Source organism: Pristiophorus japonicus, chromosome 13 (genome assembly GCF_044704955.1).
Source record: "Pristiophorus japonicus isolate sPriJap1 chromosome 13, sPriJap1.hap1, whole genome shotgun sequence".
NCBI lineage: Eukaryota > Metazoa > Chordata > Chondrichthyes > Pristiophoridae > Pristiophorus > Pristiophorus japonicus.
The window spans coordinates 179,028,080-179,047,864 of NC_091989.1; the positions used below are offsets into that span (position 1 = coordinate 179,028,080).

General features: G+C 52.7%; 1 protein-coding gene across 2 annotated transcripts in view; it reads right to left on the minus strand.

Moving 5' to 3' along the window:
- The window catches only part of vat1l (vesicle amine transport 1-like), a 226,629-nt gene that overhangs the window by 190,672 nt on the left and 16,172 nt on the right, over positions 1-19,785 (minus strand). For both annotated transcript variants that reach the window (XM_070897034.1, XM_070897033.1), the window contains exon 3: positions 13,038-13,253. In XM_070897034.1, coding sequence (XP_070753135.1) covers positions 13,038-13,253 — 216 coding nt within the window. The remainder of the gene's footprint in view (positions 1-13,037; positions 13,254-19,785) is intronic.

The following is a 19,785-nucleotide window of genomic DNA, read 5'->3' on the forward strand; positions in this document are numbered from 1 at the left end:
GAGAGGCTAGAGCCGGGGGTAGAGAGGCTGGGGGAGGGGGGGGAGAGAGGCTTGGGGAGGGGGGGGAGAGATGCTTGGGGAGGGGGGGGACAGAGGCTGGGGGGGGGCGGGGGGGAGAGAGGCTGGGGGGGGGCGGGAAGAGAGAGGCTGGGCGGGGGAAGAGAGAGGCTGGGGGAGAGAGAGTAGCTGGGTGGGAGCGAGAAGTTCGGAGGGAGAGAGAGACTGAGGGGGGAGGGAGAGGCTGGGGGGTGGGGGGGAGGTAGGCTGGGGTGGGGGAAGAAAGAGGCTGCGGGGGGGGGGAAGAGGGAGGCTGGGGGGTGGAGGAGGTGAGAGAGAGAGGCTGGGGGGGAGCAGGGAGAAAGAGGCGGGGGTGGAGGGCGAGGCGAGGGGCTGGGGAGAAAGAGGGTGTGGGGGAGAGAGAGGCTGGCGGGGGGAGAGAGGCTGGGGAGGGAGAGATAGAGGCTGGGGAGCGAGAGAGAGGCTGGGGGGGAGAGAGAGGCTGCGGGGGGAGAGAGAGGCTTGGGGGGAGGGAGAGTGAGAGGCTGGCGGGGGGAGAGAGAGAGGCTGGGGAGGGGAGAGAGATGCTGGCGGGGGAGAGAGAGGCTGGGGCGGAGGAGAGCAAGAGGCTGGGGAGGGAGAGAGAGAGGCTGGTGGGGTGGGAGAGAAGCTGAGGGGGAAAGGGAGAGGCTGAGGGGGGAGGGAGAAGCCTGGGGGGAAGAGAGAGGCTGGGGGGGGAGAGAGGCTGGGGGGAGAGAGAGGCTGGGGGTGTAGAGAGAGGCTGGGGTGGAGAGGGAGGCTGTGGGAGGGGGGGAGAGAGGCTGGAGAAGGGGGAGAGATGCTGGGGGAGGGGGGAAAAGGCTGGGGGAGAGGGGAGAGAGGCAGATGAATACGTGGCTTGAGCAGTGGTGCAGCAGGGAGGGATTCAAATTCCTGGGGCATTGGAACCGGTTCTGTGGGAGGTGGGACCAGTACAAACTGGACGGTCTGCACCTGGGCAGGACCGGAACCAATGTCCTAGGGGGAGTGTTTGCTAGTGCTGTTGGGGAGGAGTTAAACTAATATGGCAGGGGGATGGGAACCAATGCAGGGAGACAGAAGGAAACAAAATGGAGACAGAAGCAAAGGACAGGGAGGAGATGAGTAAAAATGGAGGGCAGAGAAACCCAAGGCAAAAACCAAAAAGGGCCAATGTACAGCAAAATTCTCAAGGGTCAAAGTGTAATAAAAAGGCAAGCATCAAAGCTCGGTGCCTAGATGCGAGGAGTATTCGGAACCCAGGAGAGGGCTCTGAGCGAGTTAGAGTGGGTGAGAGCTCAGATGAACAGGACCCCAAGAAAGAATGCAAAAGGCAGGAGGCAACAGAGCAGAGTAGCACTGGGGTAAGTGTAAACCACAAGGTGATAGGAAGGGACAATATGTATGAAGATAAAGGGGCTGCAGGAGGGGTCAAAACTAAAAATCATGGTTTAAAAGCTAGTATTAAAACACTCTACCTAAACGCACGCAGCATTCGAAATAAAGTAAATGAGTTGACGGCACAAATCATTACAAATGGGTATGATTTGGTGGCCATTCCAGAAACGTGGTTGCAGGGTGGCCAAGACTGGGAATTAAACTAACAGGGGTATCTGACAATTCGGAAGGATAGACAAGAAGGGAAAGGAGGTGGGGTAGCTCTGTTAATAAAGGATGATATCAGGGCAGTTGTGAGAGATGATATTGGCCCTAATGAACAAAATGTTGAATCATTGTGGGTGGAGATTAGAGATAGTAAGGGGAAAAAGTCACTGGTGGGCGTAGTTTATAGGCCCCCAAATAATAACTTCACAGTGGGGTGGGCAATAATCAAGGGAATAATGGAGGCATGTGGAAAAGGAACGGCAGTAATCATGGGGGATTTTAACTTACATATCGACTGATCAAATCAAATCGCACGGGGTAGCCTTGAGGAGGAATTCATAGAATGCATCCGGGATTGTTTCTTAGAACAGTATGTTACAGAACCTACAAAGGAGCAAGCTATCTTAGATCTGGTCCTGTGTAATGAGACAGGAATAATAAACGATCTCTTAGTAAAAGATCCTCTCGGAATGAGTGATCACAGTATGGTTGAATTTGTAATACAGATTGAGGGTGAGGAAGTCGAATGAGTGTACTATGCTTAAACAAAGGGGACTACAGTGGGATGAGGGCAGAGTTAGCTAAAATAGACTGGGAACATCGACTAAACGATGGCACAATTGAGGAACAGTGGAGGACTTTTAAGGAGCTCTTTCGTAGTGCACAACAAAAATATATTCCAGTGAAAAAGAAGGGCGGTAAGAGAAGGGATAACCAGCCGTGGATAACCAAGGAAATAAAGGAGAGTATCAAATTAAAAACCAATGCGTATAAGGTGGCCAAGGTTAGTGGGAAACTAGAAGATTGGGAAAATTTTAAACGACAGCAAAGTATGACTAAGAAAGCAATAAAGAAAGGAAAGATAGATTACGAAAGTAAACTTGCGCAAAACATAAAAACAGATAGCAAAAGCTTTTATCGATATATAAAAAGGAAAAGAATGACTAAAGTAAATGTTGGTCCTTTAGAAGATGAGAAGGGGGATTTAGTAATGGGAAATGTGGAAATAGCTGAGACCTTAAACAATTATTTTGCTTCGGTCTTCACAGTGGAAGACACAAAAACCATGCCAAAAATTGCTGGTCACGGGAATGTGGGAAGGGAGGACCTTGAGACAATCACTATCACTAGGGAGGTCGTGCTGGACAGGCTAATAGGACTCAAAGTAGACAAGTCCCCTGGTCCTGATGAAATGCATCCCAGGGTATTAAAAGAGATGGCGGAAGTTATAGCAGATGCATTCGGTATAATCTACCAAAATTCTCTGGACTCTGGGGAGGTACCAGTGGATTGGAAAGCAGCTAATGTAACGCCTCTGTTTAAGAAAGGGGGCAGACAAAAGGCAGGTAACTATAAGCCGGTTAGTTTAACATCTGTAGTGGGGAAAATGCTTGAAGCTATCATTAAGGAAGAAATAGCGGGACATCTAGATAGGAATAGTGCAATCAAGCAGACGCAACATGGATTCATGAAGAGGAAATCATGTTTAATTAATTTACTGGAATTCTTTGAGGATATAACGAGCATGGTGGATAGAGGTGTACCGATGGATGTGGTGTATTTAGATTTCCAAAAGGCATTCGATAAGGTTACTGCAGAAGATAAAGGTACGCGGAGTCAGAGGAAATGTATTAACATGGATAGAGAATTGGCTGGCTAACAGAAAGCAGAGAGTCGGGATAAATGGGTCTTTTTCAGGTTGGAAATCGGTGGTTAGTGGTGTGCCACAGGGATCGGTGCTGGGACCACAACTGTTTACAATATAGATAGATGACCTGGAAGAGGGGACAGAGTGTAGTGTAACAAAATTTGCAGATGACACAAAGATTAGTGGGGAAGCGGGTTGTGTAGAGGACACAGAGAGGCTGCAAAGAGATTTAGATAGGTTAAGCGAATGGCCTAAGGTTTGGCAGATGGAATACAATGTCGGTAAATGTGAGGTCATCCACCTTGGGAAAAAAACAGTAAAAGGGAATATTATTTGAATGTGGAGAAATTACAACATGCTGCGGTGCAGAGGGACCTGGGGTCCTTGTGCATGAATCCCAAAAAGTTAGTTTGCAGGTGCAGCAGGTAATCAGGAAGGCGAATGGAATGTTGGCCTTCATTGCAAGAGGGATGGAGTACAAAAGCAAGGAGGTCCTGCTGCAACTGTATAGGGTATTGGTGAGGCCGCACCTGGAGTACTGCGTGCAGTTTTGGTCACCTCACTTAAGGAAGGATATACTAGCTTTGGAGGGGGTACAGAGACGATTCACTAGGCTGATTCCGGAGATGAGGGGGTTACCTTATGATGATAGATTGAGTAGACTGGGTCTTTACTCGTTGGAGTTCAGAAGGATGAGGGGTGATCTTTTAGAAACATTTAAAATAATGAAAGGGATAGACAAGATAGAGGCAGAGAGGTTGTTTCCACTGGTCGGGGAGACTAGAACTAGGGGGCACAGCCTCAAAATACGGGGGAGCCAATTTAAAACCGAGTTGAGAAGGAATTTCTTCTCCCAGAGGGTTGTGAATCTGTGGAATTCTCTGCCCAAGGAAGCAGTTGAGGTGAGCTCATTGAATGTATTCAAATCACAGATAGATAGATTTTTAACCAATAAGGGAATTAAGGGTTATGGGGAGCGAGCGGGTAAGTGGAGCTGAGTCCACAGCCAGATCAGCCATGATCTTTTTAAATGGCAGAGCAGGCTCAAAGGTCTAGATGGCCTGCTCCTGTTCCTAATTCTTATGTTCTTATAGAAGGGGGGAGAGAGGCTGGGGGAGGGGGGAGAGAGGCTGGGGGGGAGGGGAGAGAGGATGGGGGGCGGGGGAGGTGAGAGAGAGAGGCTGGGGAGGAGCAGAGAGAAAGAGGCGGGGGGCGGGGGAGAAAGAGGGTGTGGGGGGAGAGTGAGGCTTGGGGGGAGAGAAGGGCTGGGTCGGAGAGAGAGGCTGACGGGGGAAGAGAGAGGCTGGCGGGGAGTGAGACGCTGGGGGGGAGAGAGAGGCTGGGGGAGGGGGGAGAGATGCTGGGGGAGGGAGTGAGAGGCTGGGGGAGGGGGGAACAGAGGCTGGGGGAGGGGGAACAGAGGCTGGGTGAGGGGAGAAGGAGAGGCTGGGGGGGGAAGAGAGAGGCTGGCGGCGGGGGGAAGAGAGAGGCTGGGGGGCGGGGGAGGTGAGAGAGAGAGGCTGGGGGGGAGCAGGGAGAAAGAGGCGGGGGTGGAGTGAGAGACGGGGGGCGGGGGAGAAAGAGGGTGTGGGGGAGAGGGAGGCTGCGGGGGGAGAGAGAGGCTGGAGAGGGGGGGAAAGAGGCTGGGTTGGAGAGAGAGGCTGCGGGGGGAGAGAGAGGCTGCGGGGGAGAGAGGCCGGCGGGGGAAGAGAGGCCGGGGGGGGGGGAGAGAGGCTGTGGGAGGAGGGAGAGATGCTAGGGGAGGGGGGAGAGATGCTGGGGGAGAGGGGAGAGAGGCTGGGGGAGTGGGGAGAGAGGCTGGGGGGAGAGAGAGAGGCTGAGGGGGGAAGAGAGAGGCTGAGGGCTGGAGAGAGAGGCTGAGGGGGGGAAAGAGAGGCTGGAGGGGGGGAGAGAAAGGCTGGGTCGGAGAGAGAGGCTCGGGGGGAGAGAGGGGCTGCGGGGGAGAGAGAGAGGCTGGGGGGGGAGGGGAGAGAAGCTGGGGGGGGAGTGGAGAGAGGCTGGCAGGGGGAGAGAGAGGCTGAGGGGGGGAGAGAGAGGCTGCCAGGGAGAGACAGGCTAAGGGGGAGAGAGAGGCTGGGGGAGGGGGGTGAGAGGCTGGGGGAGGGGGGGAGAGAGGCTGCAGCAGGGGTGGAGAGAGGCTGGGGGAGGGGGGAGAGAGAGGCTGGGGGAGGGGGGAGGGAGAGGCTGGGGGAGGGGGGGAAGAGAGAGGCTGCGGGGGGGAAGAGAGAGGCTGGCCGGAGGGGGGAAGAGAGAGAGGCTGGGGGGGAGCAGGGAGAAAGAGGCGGGGGTGGAGGGAGAGGCGGGGGGGCAGGGGAGAAAGAGGGTGTGGGGGGACAGGGAGGCTGAGGGGGAGAGAGCCTGGGGCGGGGGAGAGAGGCTGGGTGGGGGAGGAAGAAAGAGGCTGGGGGTGGGGAGGGAGAAAGAGATTGAGGGGGCAGAGAGAGAGGCTGCGGGGGGGAGAGGCTCGGTGGGGGGTGAGGCTGGGGTGTGGGAAGAGAGAGGCTGGGGGACGGGGGTGGGGTGAGAGAGAGAGGCTGCGGGGGGAAGTAGAAAGATGCGGGGTGGGGAGGGAGAGACCCGGGGCGGGGGGTGAGGGAGTAAGAGGCTGCGGGGGGGAGAGGCTGGGAGTGGGGGAGAGTGGTTGGGGGAGGGGAGAGAGGCTGGGGGAGGGGAGAGAGGCTGGGGGGGGGAGAGGCTGGAAGGGGAGAGAGGCTGGGGGGAGGGGAGAGATGCTGGTGGGAGGGGAGAGATGCTGACGGGGTAGAGAGGCTGGGGGGAAGAGAGGCTGGGGGGGGAAGAGAGACTGGGGTGGGGTAGAGTGGCGGGGGGCAAGGAGAGAGACTGCGGGGGGAAGGATAAAGAGGCTGGGGGCGGGGCGGGGAGAGAGAGGCTGGGGAGGAGGGAGTGGCTGGAGTTGCGGGGGAGAGAGAGGCTGGGGGCGGGGAGAGGCTGGGGGGGGAGAGAGAGAGAGGCTGCAGGGGGAGAGAGAGAGACTGCGGGGGGAGAGAGAGAGGCTGCGGGGGGAGAGAGAGAGGTTGGCGGGGGGAGAGAGGCTGCGGGGGGAGAGAGGCTGGGGGAGGGAGAAAGGCTTGGGGGAGAGAGAGGCTGGGGGGTAGAGAGGCGGGGGGGAGAGAGGCGGAGGGGTGGAGAGAGGCTGGGGGGTGGTGGTAAGGTGAGCGAGAGAGAGGCGGGGGGGAGAAAGGTTGGGGGGGAGAGAGGTTGTGACGGGGGAGAGAGAGAGACTGGAGGGGGGGCAGAGAGGCTGGGAGCGGGGGAGAGAGGCTCGGGAGGGAGGGAGAGGCTGCAGGGGGAGGGAGAGAGAGGCTGGCGGGGGGAGAGAGAGGCTGGGAGGGGGAGAGAGCCTGGGGAGGGGGAGAGAGGCTAGGGGGGGAGAGAGGGGGGGTGGGGGAGAGAGGCTGGGGGTGGGGGCGAGAGAGGCTGGAGGGGGCGAGAGAGGCTGAGGGGTCGAGAGAGGCTGGGGGGTCGAGAGAGGCTGGAGGGGAGAGAGAGAGGGGGGTCGAGAGAGGCTGGGGGGGTGAAGAGAGAGGCTGGGGGGGTGAAGATAGAGGCTGGGGGGTGAGAGTGGCTGGGGGAGGGGAGAGAGGCTGGGGTGGGAGATTGGCTGGGGGAGGGGAGGGAGGCTGGTGAGGGGGGAGAGATAGGCTGCGGGGAGAGAGAGAGGCTGGGTGGAGGGGAGAGTGGCTGCGGCGGGGAGGAGAGAGGCCACGGAGAGGGGAGAGAGGCCGCGGGCGGGGGAGCGAGGCTGGGGGGGTAGAGAGGCTGGGGGGAGTGGGGGGTGGAGAGAGGCTGGGGGGGGAGAGAGGCTGGTGAAGGGGGGAGAGAGGCTGGTGAAGGGGGGAGAGAGGCTGGGAGGGGGAGAGAGAGGCTGGGAGGGGGAGAGAGAGGCTGGGGGGGGCGAGAGAGGCTGGGGTGGGGGAGAGAGAGGCTGGGAGGGGGAAGAGAGGCTGGGAGGGGGAGAGAGAGGCTGGGAGGGGGAGAGAGAGGCTGGGAGGGGCAAGAGAATCTGGGGGGGGCAAGAGAGTCTGGGGGGGCAGGGGAGAGAGGCTGGAGGGTCGAGAGAGGCTGGGGGGGAGAGAGAGAGGGGGGTCGAGAGAGGCTGGGGGGTGAAGAGAGAGGCTGGGAGGGGGAGAGAGAGGCTGGGAGGGGGAGAGAGAGGCTGGGAGGGGGAGAGAGAGGCTGAGAGGAGGAGAGAAAGGCTGGGAGCGGGAGAGAGAGGCTGGGAGGGGGAGAGAGAGGCTGGGAGGGGGAGAGAGAGGCTGGGAGGGGGAGAGAGAGGCTGGGAGGGGGAGAGAGAGGCTGGGAGGGGGAGAGAGAGGCTGGCGTGGGTGAGAGTAGCTGCAGCGGGGGGAGAGAAGCTGGCGGGGGGAGGGCGGCTGGGGGCGGAAGGCTGAGGGGGGCGGGAGAGAGAGGCTGCGGGGGAGAGAGAGAGGCTGTCGGGGAGAGAGAGGCTGTGTGGAGGGGATGAAAGAGGCTGGGGGTGGAGAGGGCGGAGGGGAGAGAGAGGCAGGTGGGCGAGAGAGAGGCTGTGAGGGTGAAGAGAGAGGCTGGGGGTGGGGAGAGTGGCTGGGGGTGGGGAGAGAGGCTGGGCGAGAGGAGAGAGGCTGCGGGGGGAGAGAGAGGCTGGGAGGGTGGGAGAGAGAGAGGCTGGGAGTGGAGGGGGGGAAAGGGAGGCCAGGGGGAGAGCGAAAGAGGTTGGGGGGAGAGGGAGAAAGGCCGGGGGGAGAGGAAGAAAGGCCGGGGGGAGAGGAAGAAAGGCCGGGGGGAGAGGGAGAGAGGCCGGGGGGTGAGGGAGAGAGGCCGGGGGGAGAGTGAGAGAGGCCGGCGGGGGGAGTAAAATAGGCTGGGGGCAGGGGGGGAAATCTGAGGAGAGGGAGGGAACAGAGAAGACGGATCACATTCTTCCAACCCTCTATAAGGGACATCGTTGGAGTGGATGATATCCAAGTCACGACACTGTCACTATTCACTTCATACCCAATAAACCTGTTAACAATCCGCACACAATGCCCCATCTATGCTGGGGTGCGGGGTGGGGGGGCGGGTGGGAGGGGTTGCGTGGAAGGATGCACTTGCACTGGGGTAAACATAGAAACATAGAAACATAGAAAATAGGTGCAGGAATAAGCTTTTCGGCCCTTCGAGCCTGCACCGCCATTCAATAAGATCATGGCTGATCATTCCCTCAGTACCCCTATCCTGCTTTCTCTCCATCCCCCTTGATCCCCTTCGCCGTAAGGGCCATATCTAACTCCCTCTTGAATATATCCAATGAACTGGCATCAACAACTCTCTGCGGTAGGGAATTCCACAGGTTAACAACTCTCTGAGTGAAGAAGTTTCTTCTCATCTCAATCCTAAATGGTCTACCCCTTATCCTAAGACTATGTTCCCTGGTTCTGGACTTCCCCAACATCGGGATCATTCTTCCCGCATCTAACCTGTCCAGTCCTGTCAGAATCTTATACGTTTCTATGAGATCCCCTCTCATCCTTCTAAACTCCAGTGAATAAAGGCCCAGTTGATCCAGTCTCTCCTCGTATGACAGTCCAGCCATCCCTGGAATCAGTCTGGTGAACCTTCGCTGCACTCCCTCAATAGCAAGAACGTCCTTCCTCAGATTAGGAGACCAAAACTGAACACAATATTCCAGGTGAGGCCGCACTAAGGCCCTGTACAACTGCAGTAAGACCTCCCTGCCCCTAGCTATGAAGGCCAACATACCATTTGCCTTCTTCACCGCCTGCTGAAACTGCATGCCCACTTTCAGTGACTGATGAACCATGACACCCAGGTCTCGTTGCACCTCCCCTTTTCCTAATCTGCCGCCATTCAGATAATATTCTTCCTTTGTGTTTTTGCCCCCAAAATAGATAACCTCATAGTTATCCACATTATACTGCATCTGCCATGCATTTGCCCAGTGACCTAACCTGTCCAAGTCACCCTGCAGCCTCTTAACGTCCTCCTCACAGCTCACACCGCCACCCAGTTTAGTGTCATCTGCAAACTTGGGAGATATTACACTCAATTCCTTCATCTAAAACGTTAATGTATATTGTAAAGAGCTGGGGTTCCAGCACTGAGCCCTGCGGCACTCCACTAGTCACTGCCTGCCATTCTGAAAAGGACCCGTTTATCCCGACTCTCTGCTTCCTGTCTGCCAACCAGTTCTCTATCCACGTCAGTACATTACCCCCAATACCATGCGCTTTGATTTTGCACACCAATCTCTTGTGCGGGACCTTGTCAAAAGCATTTTGAAAGTCCAAATACACCACATCCACTGGTTCTCCCTTGTCCACTCTGCTAGTTACATCCTCAAAAAATTCCAGAAGATTCGTCAAGCATGATTTCCCTTTCATAAATCCATGCTGACTTGGAGCGATCCTGTCACTGCTTTCCAAATGCGCTGCTATTTCATCCTTAATGATTGATTCTAACATTTTCCCCACTATTGATGTCAGGCTAACCGGTCTATAATTATCCGTTTTCTCTCTCTCCCTCCTTTTTTAAAAAGTGGTGTTACATTAGCTACCCTCCAGTCCATAGGAACCGATCCAGAGTCGATAGACTGTTAGAAAATGATCACCAATGCATCCATTATTTCTAGGGCCACTTCTGGGATTTATCGGCCTTCAATCCCATCAATTTCCCGAACACAATAAGGATATCCTTCAGTTCCTCCTTCTAACTAGACCCACTGTCCCCTAGTACATTCGGAAGGTTATTTGTGTCTTCCTTCATGAAGACAGAACCGAAGTATTTGTTCAATTGGTCTGCCATTTCTTTATTCCCCATTATAAATTCACCTGAATCCGACTGCAAGGGACCTACGTTTGTCTTCACTAATCTTTTTCTCTTCACATATTTATAGAAGCTTTTGCAGTCAGTTTTTATGTTCCCTGCAAGCTTCCTCTCGTACTCTATTTTCCCCCTCTTAATTAAAACCTTAGTCCTCCTCTGTTGAATTCTAAATTTCTCCCAGTCCTCAGGTTTGTTGCTTTTTCTAGCCAATTTATATGCCTCTTCCTTGGTTTTAACACTATCCTTAATTTCCCTTGTTAACCATGGTTGAGCCACCTTCCCCGTTTTATTTTTACTCCAGGCACTTTAACTGGGGGAGGGATGTACTTGGACTGGGGTAAGGCACTTTGGCTGACCCTTGCTGTCTCCTGGGGTGCTCTGCCCTCTGTCCCTCTCTGTCCCTCTCTCTCTCTCTCTCCCCCCGGCCTCTCTCCCTCTCCCCCCGGCCTCTCTCTCCCTATGTGACCATCTGTATATGTTCCACCCAGCAGAAAGGCACCCTCTCTAAAAAGTTATATTATCATCTTTGCAGAGGAAGGTGGCACACAACAAAAGGGAAAGGACTCGAACAGGAGGCGGTCCGGTAAACCTGCACCCACTGATACCCTTGGAAGAGAGGGTCGCTGCTTTGATGGGTCCTACCTGGAGAAAAGCATCCACCATTGCACCAGCTGGGCCCATACTTGAGGGAGAGGGTAAGTCCTGAAAATTCCACAGTCTGGCTTTGTTAATGTTAAGTACTGTGCGGGCTAGCCATGTTTCGGTTCATGGAGATATCTCCGTCAGCTACGGTTGATGCAATGTGCTATCGTTCACCGTGGTCCTTCAAATGAGCCTGCTGACTGCGCTGCGTGTGCCTACTCATGCCACCCTGCCCCCTGCTCTGCTGCTAACCATTTGTCTGTTGTGTTATATTTTGCAGAACGTGAGGCCAACCCCGACGAGGTGAAGCCGATGCAGAAGAAGATCCACACGCGGACGAGCCTGAAGAGGAGAACTTCTTCCAATCCCACCTTCCAGACCAAGAGCATGGGGGCGAGGGAGAGGGTGAGAGTGAGGGGCAGGGGGAGGGGATGGATGAAGTCCCCACTGTTGTACTCACTCTGGAGGAGGTGCAGGTGCTGCCCATTGAGGTGCCAGGCCTTTTCCAGAGTGGCACGAGTCTTGGGACATTCCATGGTTTCTCACAGTCCGAGGCTGGGGATTCCAAATGAACAGTTTCTCCTTCTTTACTCTATCAAAAGCTGTCACGATTTTGAACACCTCTCGTAAATCACCCCTTAACCTTCTCTGGTCTAAGGAGAGCAATCTCACTTCGCTTAGTTTCTCCACATAGCCATGAAACCATTCATGAGTGAGACAGCAGGATAAATCATCATCTTGTAGCTCTCCCAGTGAAGAGCTTCACACTCAAGAGAAGGCTCATTAAGATATCTGGCCTTTTAACTGATTCATTGGCGCGCACGATTTTCTATCCATTAAAAAGGTAGCATGGATAAACATGGTGGCCACGATTCAGGCATGGACTGGAATTTCTGATACACAATCCCAGCTTGCAGCATTGCCCGCGGGGGGCACTAAGGGTGAAAATTTATGGTGGTGCATACATTAATTTTAACGGTTCTGCGGGGGAAATTTTGGGAGCGCCCTGTTTGGTGGAGCGGTAGCACTCTCAAGGCTGTGCACCAGGTGTACAAGTTTCACCTCTTGCGAGAAATTGGGGTTCCCACCCCCAAAAGGAAGTGGAGTGCGAAATCAAGCGCTCCAATTCCTTTCTGGAGCGGGAGTAGGAGCGGGGTGCTACGCACTGGGCTGGGTAGCACTGCCGTGTAGGAGGGGCTCTGCCCTGAAGTAAAGGGAACGGCCCAAACTGCAAAATCTGCAGTGATGAAGAGGGTCCTACCCTGGACCACCGGGGAGCGGGGCAACCGTGCTATCAGCCTGGCACTCAAGCAATGTGCCAGGCTGACCAATCGCTGCACAGACCCCATGTTCAAAGCGCAAACGGAGCACGCAAAAAAAACCCGTTAATTTTTTTTTTAATTTTAACAGCAGCGCACCTCCCCTTTAACTAACACCCCGCGAGCGGCCAGCCGTCCAGTACACGCCCCCTGCAGCTGTCGCTGTCATCGCCCGGCGCAGCTTTAGGGGGCGATACCCAATGTAGGGTCTGGGGTGCTGCACACGGCGATGACATCAGCATCGCCAGTACAGCACAGCGGGGCGCTACGGGTTACCGCTGCCGCTAAACTCCCGCCGAATTTAGCGGGAGTCATTAGCCACGCCACGCCCGGGCGAAAAGTTGTTTGCGCCCCGTTAAATGGGAGGCGCAAATAGAAACATAGAAACGTAGAAAATAGGTGCAGGAGTAGGCCATTCGGCCCTTCGAGCCTGCACCACCATGCAATATGATCATGGCTGATCATGCAACTTCAGTAACCCATTCCTGCTTTCTCTCCATACCCCTTGATCCCTTTAGCCGTAAGGACCACATCTTTTGAATATATCTAACGAACTGGCCTCAACAACTTTCTGTGGTCGAGAATTCCACAGGTTCAAAATTCTTTGAGTGAAGAAGTTTCTTCTCATCTCAGTCCTATGACCCGGATTTCTGGGCCCTGGCGTCAAGGTCTGAGGGTATTCTCGTTCACGCTGAGGTATCCCTCAATCTGTTTCGACTCAGTGGGGGTCATTCTGACTTTGGGCGATCGTGTCACATGGGTGATATGGATTCAGCTCCTGTTAGACATCTCTCCCCATTCTCATTATATTGAGTTCAATGGATTGTGTAACAGGCGGCTGAATTAATAGGGCCCATTTTACACCCTCACCCAAAGCTGAAGCTATAGCCGGTCAGTGATGGAACTGTCTCAGTAAGCCAGAAGAGAGTTCAACCAAAATAATGAATGTGGAATATAATTACCACTCCTCCGCCAGCTGAATGGAGCAGCACTGACATTCCTTCTCGAAGGTTTGCCACTTCGAACAGCATCATGTAGGCAGTCACAAAGTTCATGGGGAAAGCTGCAGCTTCTGCGAACCCCATATCATCTGGGATCTTGTACACAAACTCCATCGGAGTGCAGACCACTTCGCCCCAGGCACTGTAATTGACAAACGCCATGACCCGGTCTCCGATCTGAAACAGGAAAAAGCAACAGAAGAGAGCTGACAGCAACAATGCGGGACACTTTGTTACCCTCCAATGTAAGCACAAACGTGACAGAGAAATGTCTGCTTTACCCTCCACCATCCCTCAACATTTGCCCATCGTTTCCTGATGACATGGTTTCACACTGGCACAAAGTTCCATCTACACTGGACGCTCGAAAGAACTGGCAACTATTTCAAGAAAAACACAAATCTTGCATTTATATAGCGCCTTTCGCATCTTCGTGGACATCCCAATGTGCTTCATAGCCAATTAGCTGCCTCTGAAGTATAGTCACTGTTGTAATGCAGGAAACGTGGCAGCCAATTTGTGCCCAGCCCCCCCAAGATATCTGCGCTCCTCAAACTCTGCCATCCTGTGCATCATTGATTATAACTGCTCAACCATTAGTGGCCGTTCCTTCAGCTGCCTGGGCCCCAAGCTCTGGAAATCCCTTCTTAAACCTCTCCGCCTCTCTTTCCTCCTTTAAGATGATCCTCAAAACCTACCTCTTTGACCAAGCTTTTGGTCACCTGCCGTAATTTCTCCTTCTGTGGCTCGGTGTCAAATTTATTTGTTTTGTCTTGTAACAGTACTTGAGGCACCTTCAGGCTTTATATTATTTTAAAGGCGCTATATAAATACAAGTTGTTGTTGTTGAACAAGGGCATCTCAGACAATGCAGCATTCCCTCAGTACCACATGTCAGGCGAGATTTTGTGCTTAAGTCTCTGGAATAGGACTTGGACCCAGGACCTTCTGACTCAGAGACAAGAACCCGCCCACTGAACCAAGGCTAATAGCTATTAAACTGCCCAATATAGCACCATATCATGTCCTCAGGGTAACCCAAAACACCTCAGATCCATTGAATTACTTTGGCACAATTGCTGTTATGTAGGCAATAAAGAGCAATGAGATAAATGGCCAGTTAATGTTGGTGGTGTTGGTTGAACATAGGAACATAGGAACATAAGAAATAGGAGCAGGAGTAGGCCACCTAGCCTCGAGCCTGCTCCGTCATTTAATCATGGCTGATCTGATCATGGCTGATCTGATCATGGACTCAACTCCACTTCCCTGCCCACTCCCCAAAACCCTTTATTCCCTTATCAGTCAAAAATCTGTCGAGCTCCGCCTTAAATATATTCAATGACCCAGCCTCCACAGCTCTCTGGGACAGAGAATTCCACAGATTTACAACTCTCAGAGAAGAAATTCCTCCTCATCTGAGTTTTAAATGGGCGGCCCCTTACTCTGAGACTATGTCCCCTAGTTTTAGTTTCCCCGATGAATGGAAACATCCTCTCTGCATCCACCTTGTCGAGCCCCTCATTAACTTATATGTTTCGATAAGATCACCTCTCATTCTTCTGAATTCTTCTGAACTCCAATGAGTTTAGGCCCAACCTCCTCAACCTATCCTCATAAGTCAACCCCCCTCATCTCTGGAATCAACCTAGTGAACCTTCTCTGAACAACCTCCAAAGCAAGTATATCCTTTCGTAAATACAGAGACCTAAACTGTACGCAGTACAGTACTGAAGGAGGAAAGTTGTTCGGAAGACTGGAAGAACTTCCTTCTCTCCTCCGAATAATGCCATGGAATCCATTGCATCCACCTTATAACTTGTCCCAGTGGCCATTCGTCACTTGAGATGCTAAATGGTGAGTATTGGCAGCTTATTCCACCAGTGAAGGCATCACAGAGGAGCTTAGTCCTGTCTTCACCTGATGGCCACACACATGCAGCTTGCTGAAGAGCTCAATGGGCAAAGTGATCAGGAGTGGCTAATGATTTTTTTTTTCTTCACATTGCCCTCAACACCCCTAGGCTAGTCAATCATAATACTACACTCACTGAGATCATTAAACTCAACACACACTAGCAATCAAACCTGGGGGATCCACCATAAAAATCATTCCAAACATTCCCCTGATGTTAGCAACCCTGTTCCACCCTCCTTTACTGAAACCCCAGCTGGGATCAGGAAACTAACGCTAGCATGTGGTTTGCAGGTTTGTTGTCATGACTCCTGACTACCAATCTGTGAAACTTTGGCCCTTTGGTATCCAATTGTTTGGCAGGGTGTGAAAGGAAAGCTCACCAATTACTGGCTCCAAAACAAAAAATAGAGAGTCGGACTTAAACATAAGAACATAAGAAATAGGAGCAGGAGTAGGCCATTTGGCCTCTCGAGCCTGCTCCGCCATTCAACAAGATCATGGCTAATCTTCTACCTCAACTCCACTTTCCTGCACTGACCCCATATCCATTGATTCCCTTAATATTCAAAAATCTATCGATCCTTGTCTTGAATATACTCAAAGACTCAGCCCCCACAGCTTCTGGGGTAGAGAATTCCAAAGATTTACCACCCTCTGAGTGAAGAAATTTCTTCTCATCTCAGTCCTAAATGGCCAACCCCTTATTCTGAGACTATGGCTCCTGGTTCTAGACTCCCGAGCCAGAGGAAACATTCCCCCTGCATCTACCCTGTCTAGCCCTGTAAGAATTTTGTATGTTTCAATGAGACCACCTCTCATTCTTCTAAAGATAGTTACCCAGACTGACACACGGTAGAAAGTGGTATTCCACAAGGATCGGTGCTGGGACCACTGCTGCTTACCATTTACATGAACAATTTGGGCTCGGGAATCGGAGGTACAATTACAAAATTTGCGGATGCCACTAAATTGGGGGAGGGGTGGCGGTGGGTAGTTCATACAGAGGAGGACGGCGACAAAATACAAGAAGACATGAATAAACTTGCAGAATGGGCGTGTAATTGGCAAGTGAACTTCAATAGCGACGTGTGAAGTAATACATTCTGGTCGGAAGAGTAAGGCCACATACTCCTTGTAAAATAAGTGTCTGAACGGGGTAGAGGAACAGAGTGATCCGAGAGTACAGATAAACAAATCCCAAAGTACCGACACAGATTCATACGGCCATTAAAAAAAAAGCCAACAAGGCACTGGGGTTCAGTCTTTGAGTGGGATAGAATTGAAAAGCAGAGAAGGTATGTTAAACTTGTACAGAACCTTGGTTAAGACCACGCTTGGAGTAAAGGGAACAGTTCTGAGGGTAGAAATTGGCCACTGCCCGAAACGGGGCGCACCTACCCAGATTTTAGTCCGTGTCCATGGGGCGGAGATACCGGAGAAATTCATCACTTTGAGTTTTTGTTTTCTCCGTGGTGCGGTGTTCCGGTCGGGTGCGAGGTGAAAGTGACCCGGCAGTGGGTCTGCCGCCTCAATCAGTCACCAGCGCCGTGCTGATGTGTCACAGCGTCTCCCCCTTTCAGCTAAAGGGGAGGGCCGCTGCGAACTCTGCACCCACTTCAGTGGTAAACACTGGGCCACCAGGGAGGGTTTCGGCCAGGCCAGCAGTCTGGCACCCACGAGGGGGGGGGGGGGGGGGGGGGGTGGCGGGGTGCCAGGCTGCCTGTTGGCGGCCCGACCGAGCCCGGGGGCATAATCACCGGGGCTGACCTGGCAGTTGGCCACAAATAAAAATAACATGGCAGCCGCGGCAGTGCGCCCTCCCCTTCAATGGCCGCCGTGCTGCCATTTCACAGAGTGCACCGACAACAAAAGCTGTTGGAGGCACCAGCCGGTGCCAATCCCGCGGGGCAATTTCCGGTAAGGGGCAATTTCGCGAGGGGGTCGGTAAGGGGTCGGCGCGTGCACGCCGTGGTGGGAAAATGGGCGGAGCTGTCCCAAACATCGCTCCGCCTCCTGAGGAAGCGCAATTTCTAAAATGGTGGCCCCTCCACGGAGAGTGGGCGGCCATTCCACGCCGCCCCGTGGCCGCTGCTTTCTGACGGTTAGAGACCTTAGCGGGAGGGGCAATTTCGGCCCCCTGATCTCCATATTATAAAAAGGCACCACAGGTGGTGCAAAAAATATTTACTAGGATGATACCAGAACGGAGAGGTTATACATATCAGAAGACTGAACAGGCTGGGGCTCGTTTCTTTAGAAAAGAGAAGTCTGAGGCGTGGCCTGATAGAGGTTTTAAAGATCATGAAAAGGTTTGATAGGGTAGATGTAGAGAAGATGTTTTCACTTGCGGGCGAAACCAGAACTAGAGGCCATAAATATAAAATAGTCACTAAATCCAATCGGGAATTCAGGAGAAACTTCTTTACCCAGAGAGTGGTGAGAATCTGGAATTCGCTACCACAAGGAGTGGGTGAGGCGAATAGCGTAGATGCATTTAAGGGGAAGCTGGATAAGTTCATGAGGGAGAAAGGATATTGATGGGATTAGATGAAGTAGGATGGGAGGAGTTTGTGTGGAGCATAAACAATCGGCATAGACCTGTCGGACCGAATGGCCTGTGTCTGTGCTGTAAAATTCTATGAAATGCTGGGCTCTTGGCTCTTAATTATTTTAATACTGGTGGGGGGGCGTGGTGGTGTTGGGGCGAGTGGGAGGAGTGGGAGGGGCGGGGGGGAGTGGGGGGAGATGGGGGAGATGGAAGGGTGCGGGGGGTGGGGTGGGGGGAGGTGGGGGAGATACAAATTGGCCAGAAATAGCAGCGAACCCGGGGACTGGGAGAAATTTAGAACTCAGCAGAGGAGGACAAAGGGTTTGATTAGGGCAGAGAAAATGGAGTACGAGAAGAAGCTTGCAAGGAACATTAAGACGGATTGCAAAAGTTTCTATAGATATGTAAAGAGAAAAAGGTTAGTAAAGACAAACGTAGGTCCCCTGCAGTCAGAATCAGGGGAAGTCATAACGGGGAACAAAGAAATGGCGGACCAATTGAACAAGTACTTTGGTTCGGTATTCACTGAGGAGGACACAAACAACCTTCCGGATATAAAAGGGGTCGGAGGGTCTAGTAAGGAGGAGGAACTGAGGGAAATCCTTATTAGTCGGGAAATTGTGTTGGGGAAATTGATGGGATTGAAGGCCGATAAATCCCCAGGGCCTGATGGACTGCATCCCAGAGTACTTAAGGAGGTGGCCTTGGAAATAGTGGATGCATTGACAGTCATTTTCCAACATTCCATTGACTCTGGATCAGTTCCTATGGAGTGGAGGGTAGCCAATGTAACCCCACTTTTTAAAAAAGGAGGAAGAGAGAAAACAGGGAATTATAGACCGGTCAGCCTGACATCGGTAGTGGGTAAAATGATGGAATCAATTATTAAGGATGTCATGGCAGTGCATTTGGAAAGAGGTGATATGATAGGTCCAAGTCAGCATGGATTTGTGAAAGGGAAATCATGCTTGACAAATCTTCTGGAATTTTTTGAGGATGTTTCCAGTAGAGTGGACAAGGGAGAACCAGTTGATGTGGTATATTTGGACTTTCAGAAGGCTTTCGACAAGGTCCCACACAAGAGATTAATGTGCAAAGTTAAAGCACATGGGATTGGGGGTAGTGTGCTGACATGGATTGAGAACTGGTTGTCAGACAGGAAGCAAAGAGTAGGAGTAAATGGGGACTTTTCAGAATGGCAGGCAGTGACTAGTGGGGTACCGCAAGGTTCTGTGCTGGGGCCCCAGCTGTTTACACTGTACATTAATGATTTAGACGAGGGGATTAAACGTAGTATCTCCAAATTTGCGGATGACACTAAGTTGGGTGGCAGTGTGAGCTGCGAGGAGGATGCTGTGAGGCTGCAGAGCGACTTGGATAGGTTAGGTGAGTGGGCAAATGCATGGCAGATGAAGTATAATGTGGATAAATGTGAGGTTATCCACTTTGGTGGTAAAAACAGAGAGACAGACTATTATCTGAATGGTGACAGATTAGGAAACGGGGAGGTGCAAAGAGACCTGGGTGTCATGGTACATCAGTCATTGAAGGTTGGCATGCAGGTACAACAGGCGGTTAAGAAAGCAAATGGCATGTTGGCCTTCATAGCGAGGGGATTTGAGTACAGGGGCAGGGAGGTGTTGCTACAGTTGTACAGGGCCTTGGTGAGGCCACACCTGGAGTATTGTGTACAGTTTTGGTCTCCTAACCTGAGGAAGGACATTCTTGCTATTGAGGGAGTGCAGCGAAGGTTCACCAGACTGATTCCCGGGATGGCGGGACTGACCTATCAAGAAAGACTGGATCAACTGGGCTTGTATTCACTGGTGTTCAGAAGAATGAGAGGGGACCTCATATAAATGTTTAAAATTCTGACGAGGTTAGACAGGTTAGATGCAGGAAGAATGTTCCCAATGTTGGGGAAGTCCAGAACCAGGGGACACAGTCTAAGGATAAGGGGGAAGCCATTTAGGACCGAGATGAGGAGGAATTTCTTCACCCAGAGTGGTGAACCTGTGGAATTCTCTACCACAGAAAGTTGTTGAGGCCAATTCACTAAATATATTCAAAAAGGAGTTAGATGAAGTCCTTACTACTAGGGGAATCAAGGGGTATGGTGAGAAAGCAGGAATGGGGTACTGAAGTTGCATGTTCAGCCATGAACTCATTGAATGGTGGTGCAGGCTAGAAGGGCCGAATGGCCTACTCCTGCACCTATTTTCTATGTTTCTATGTTTCTATGGG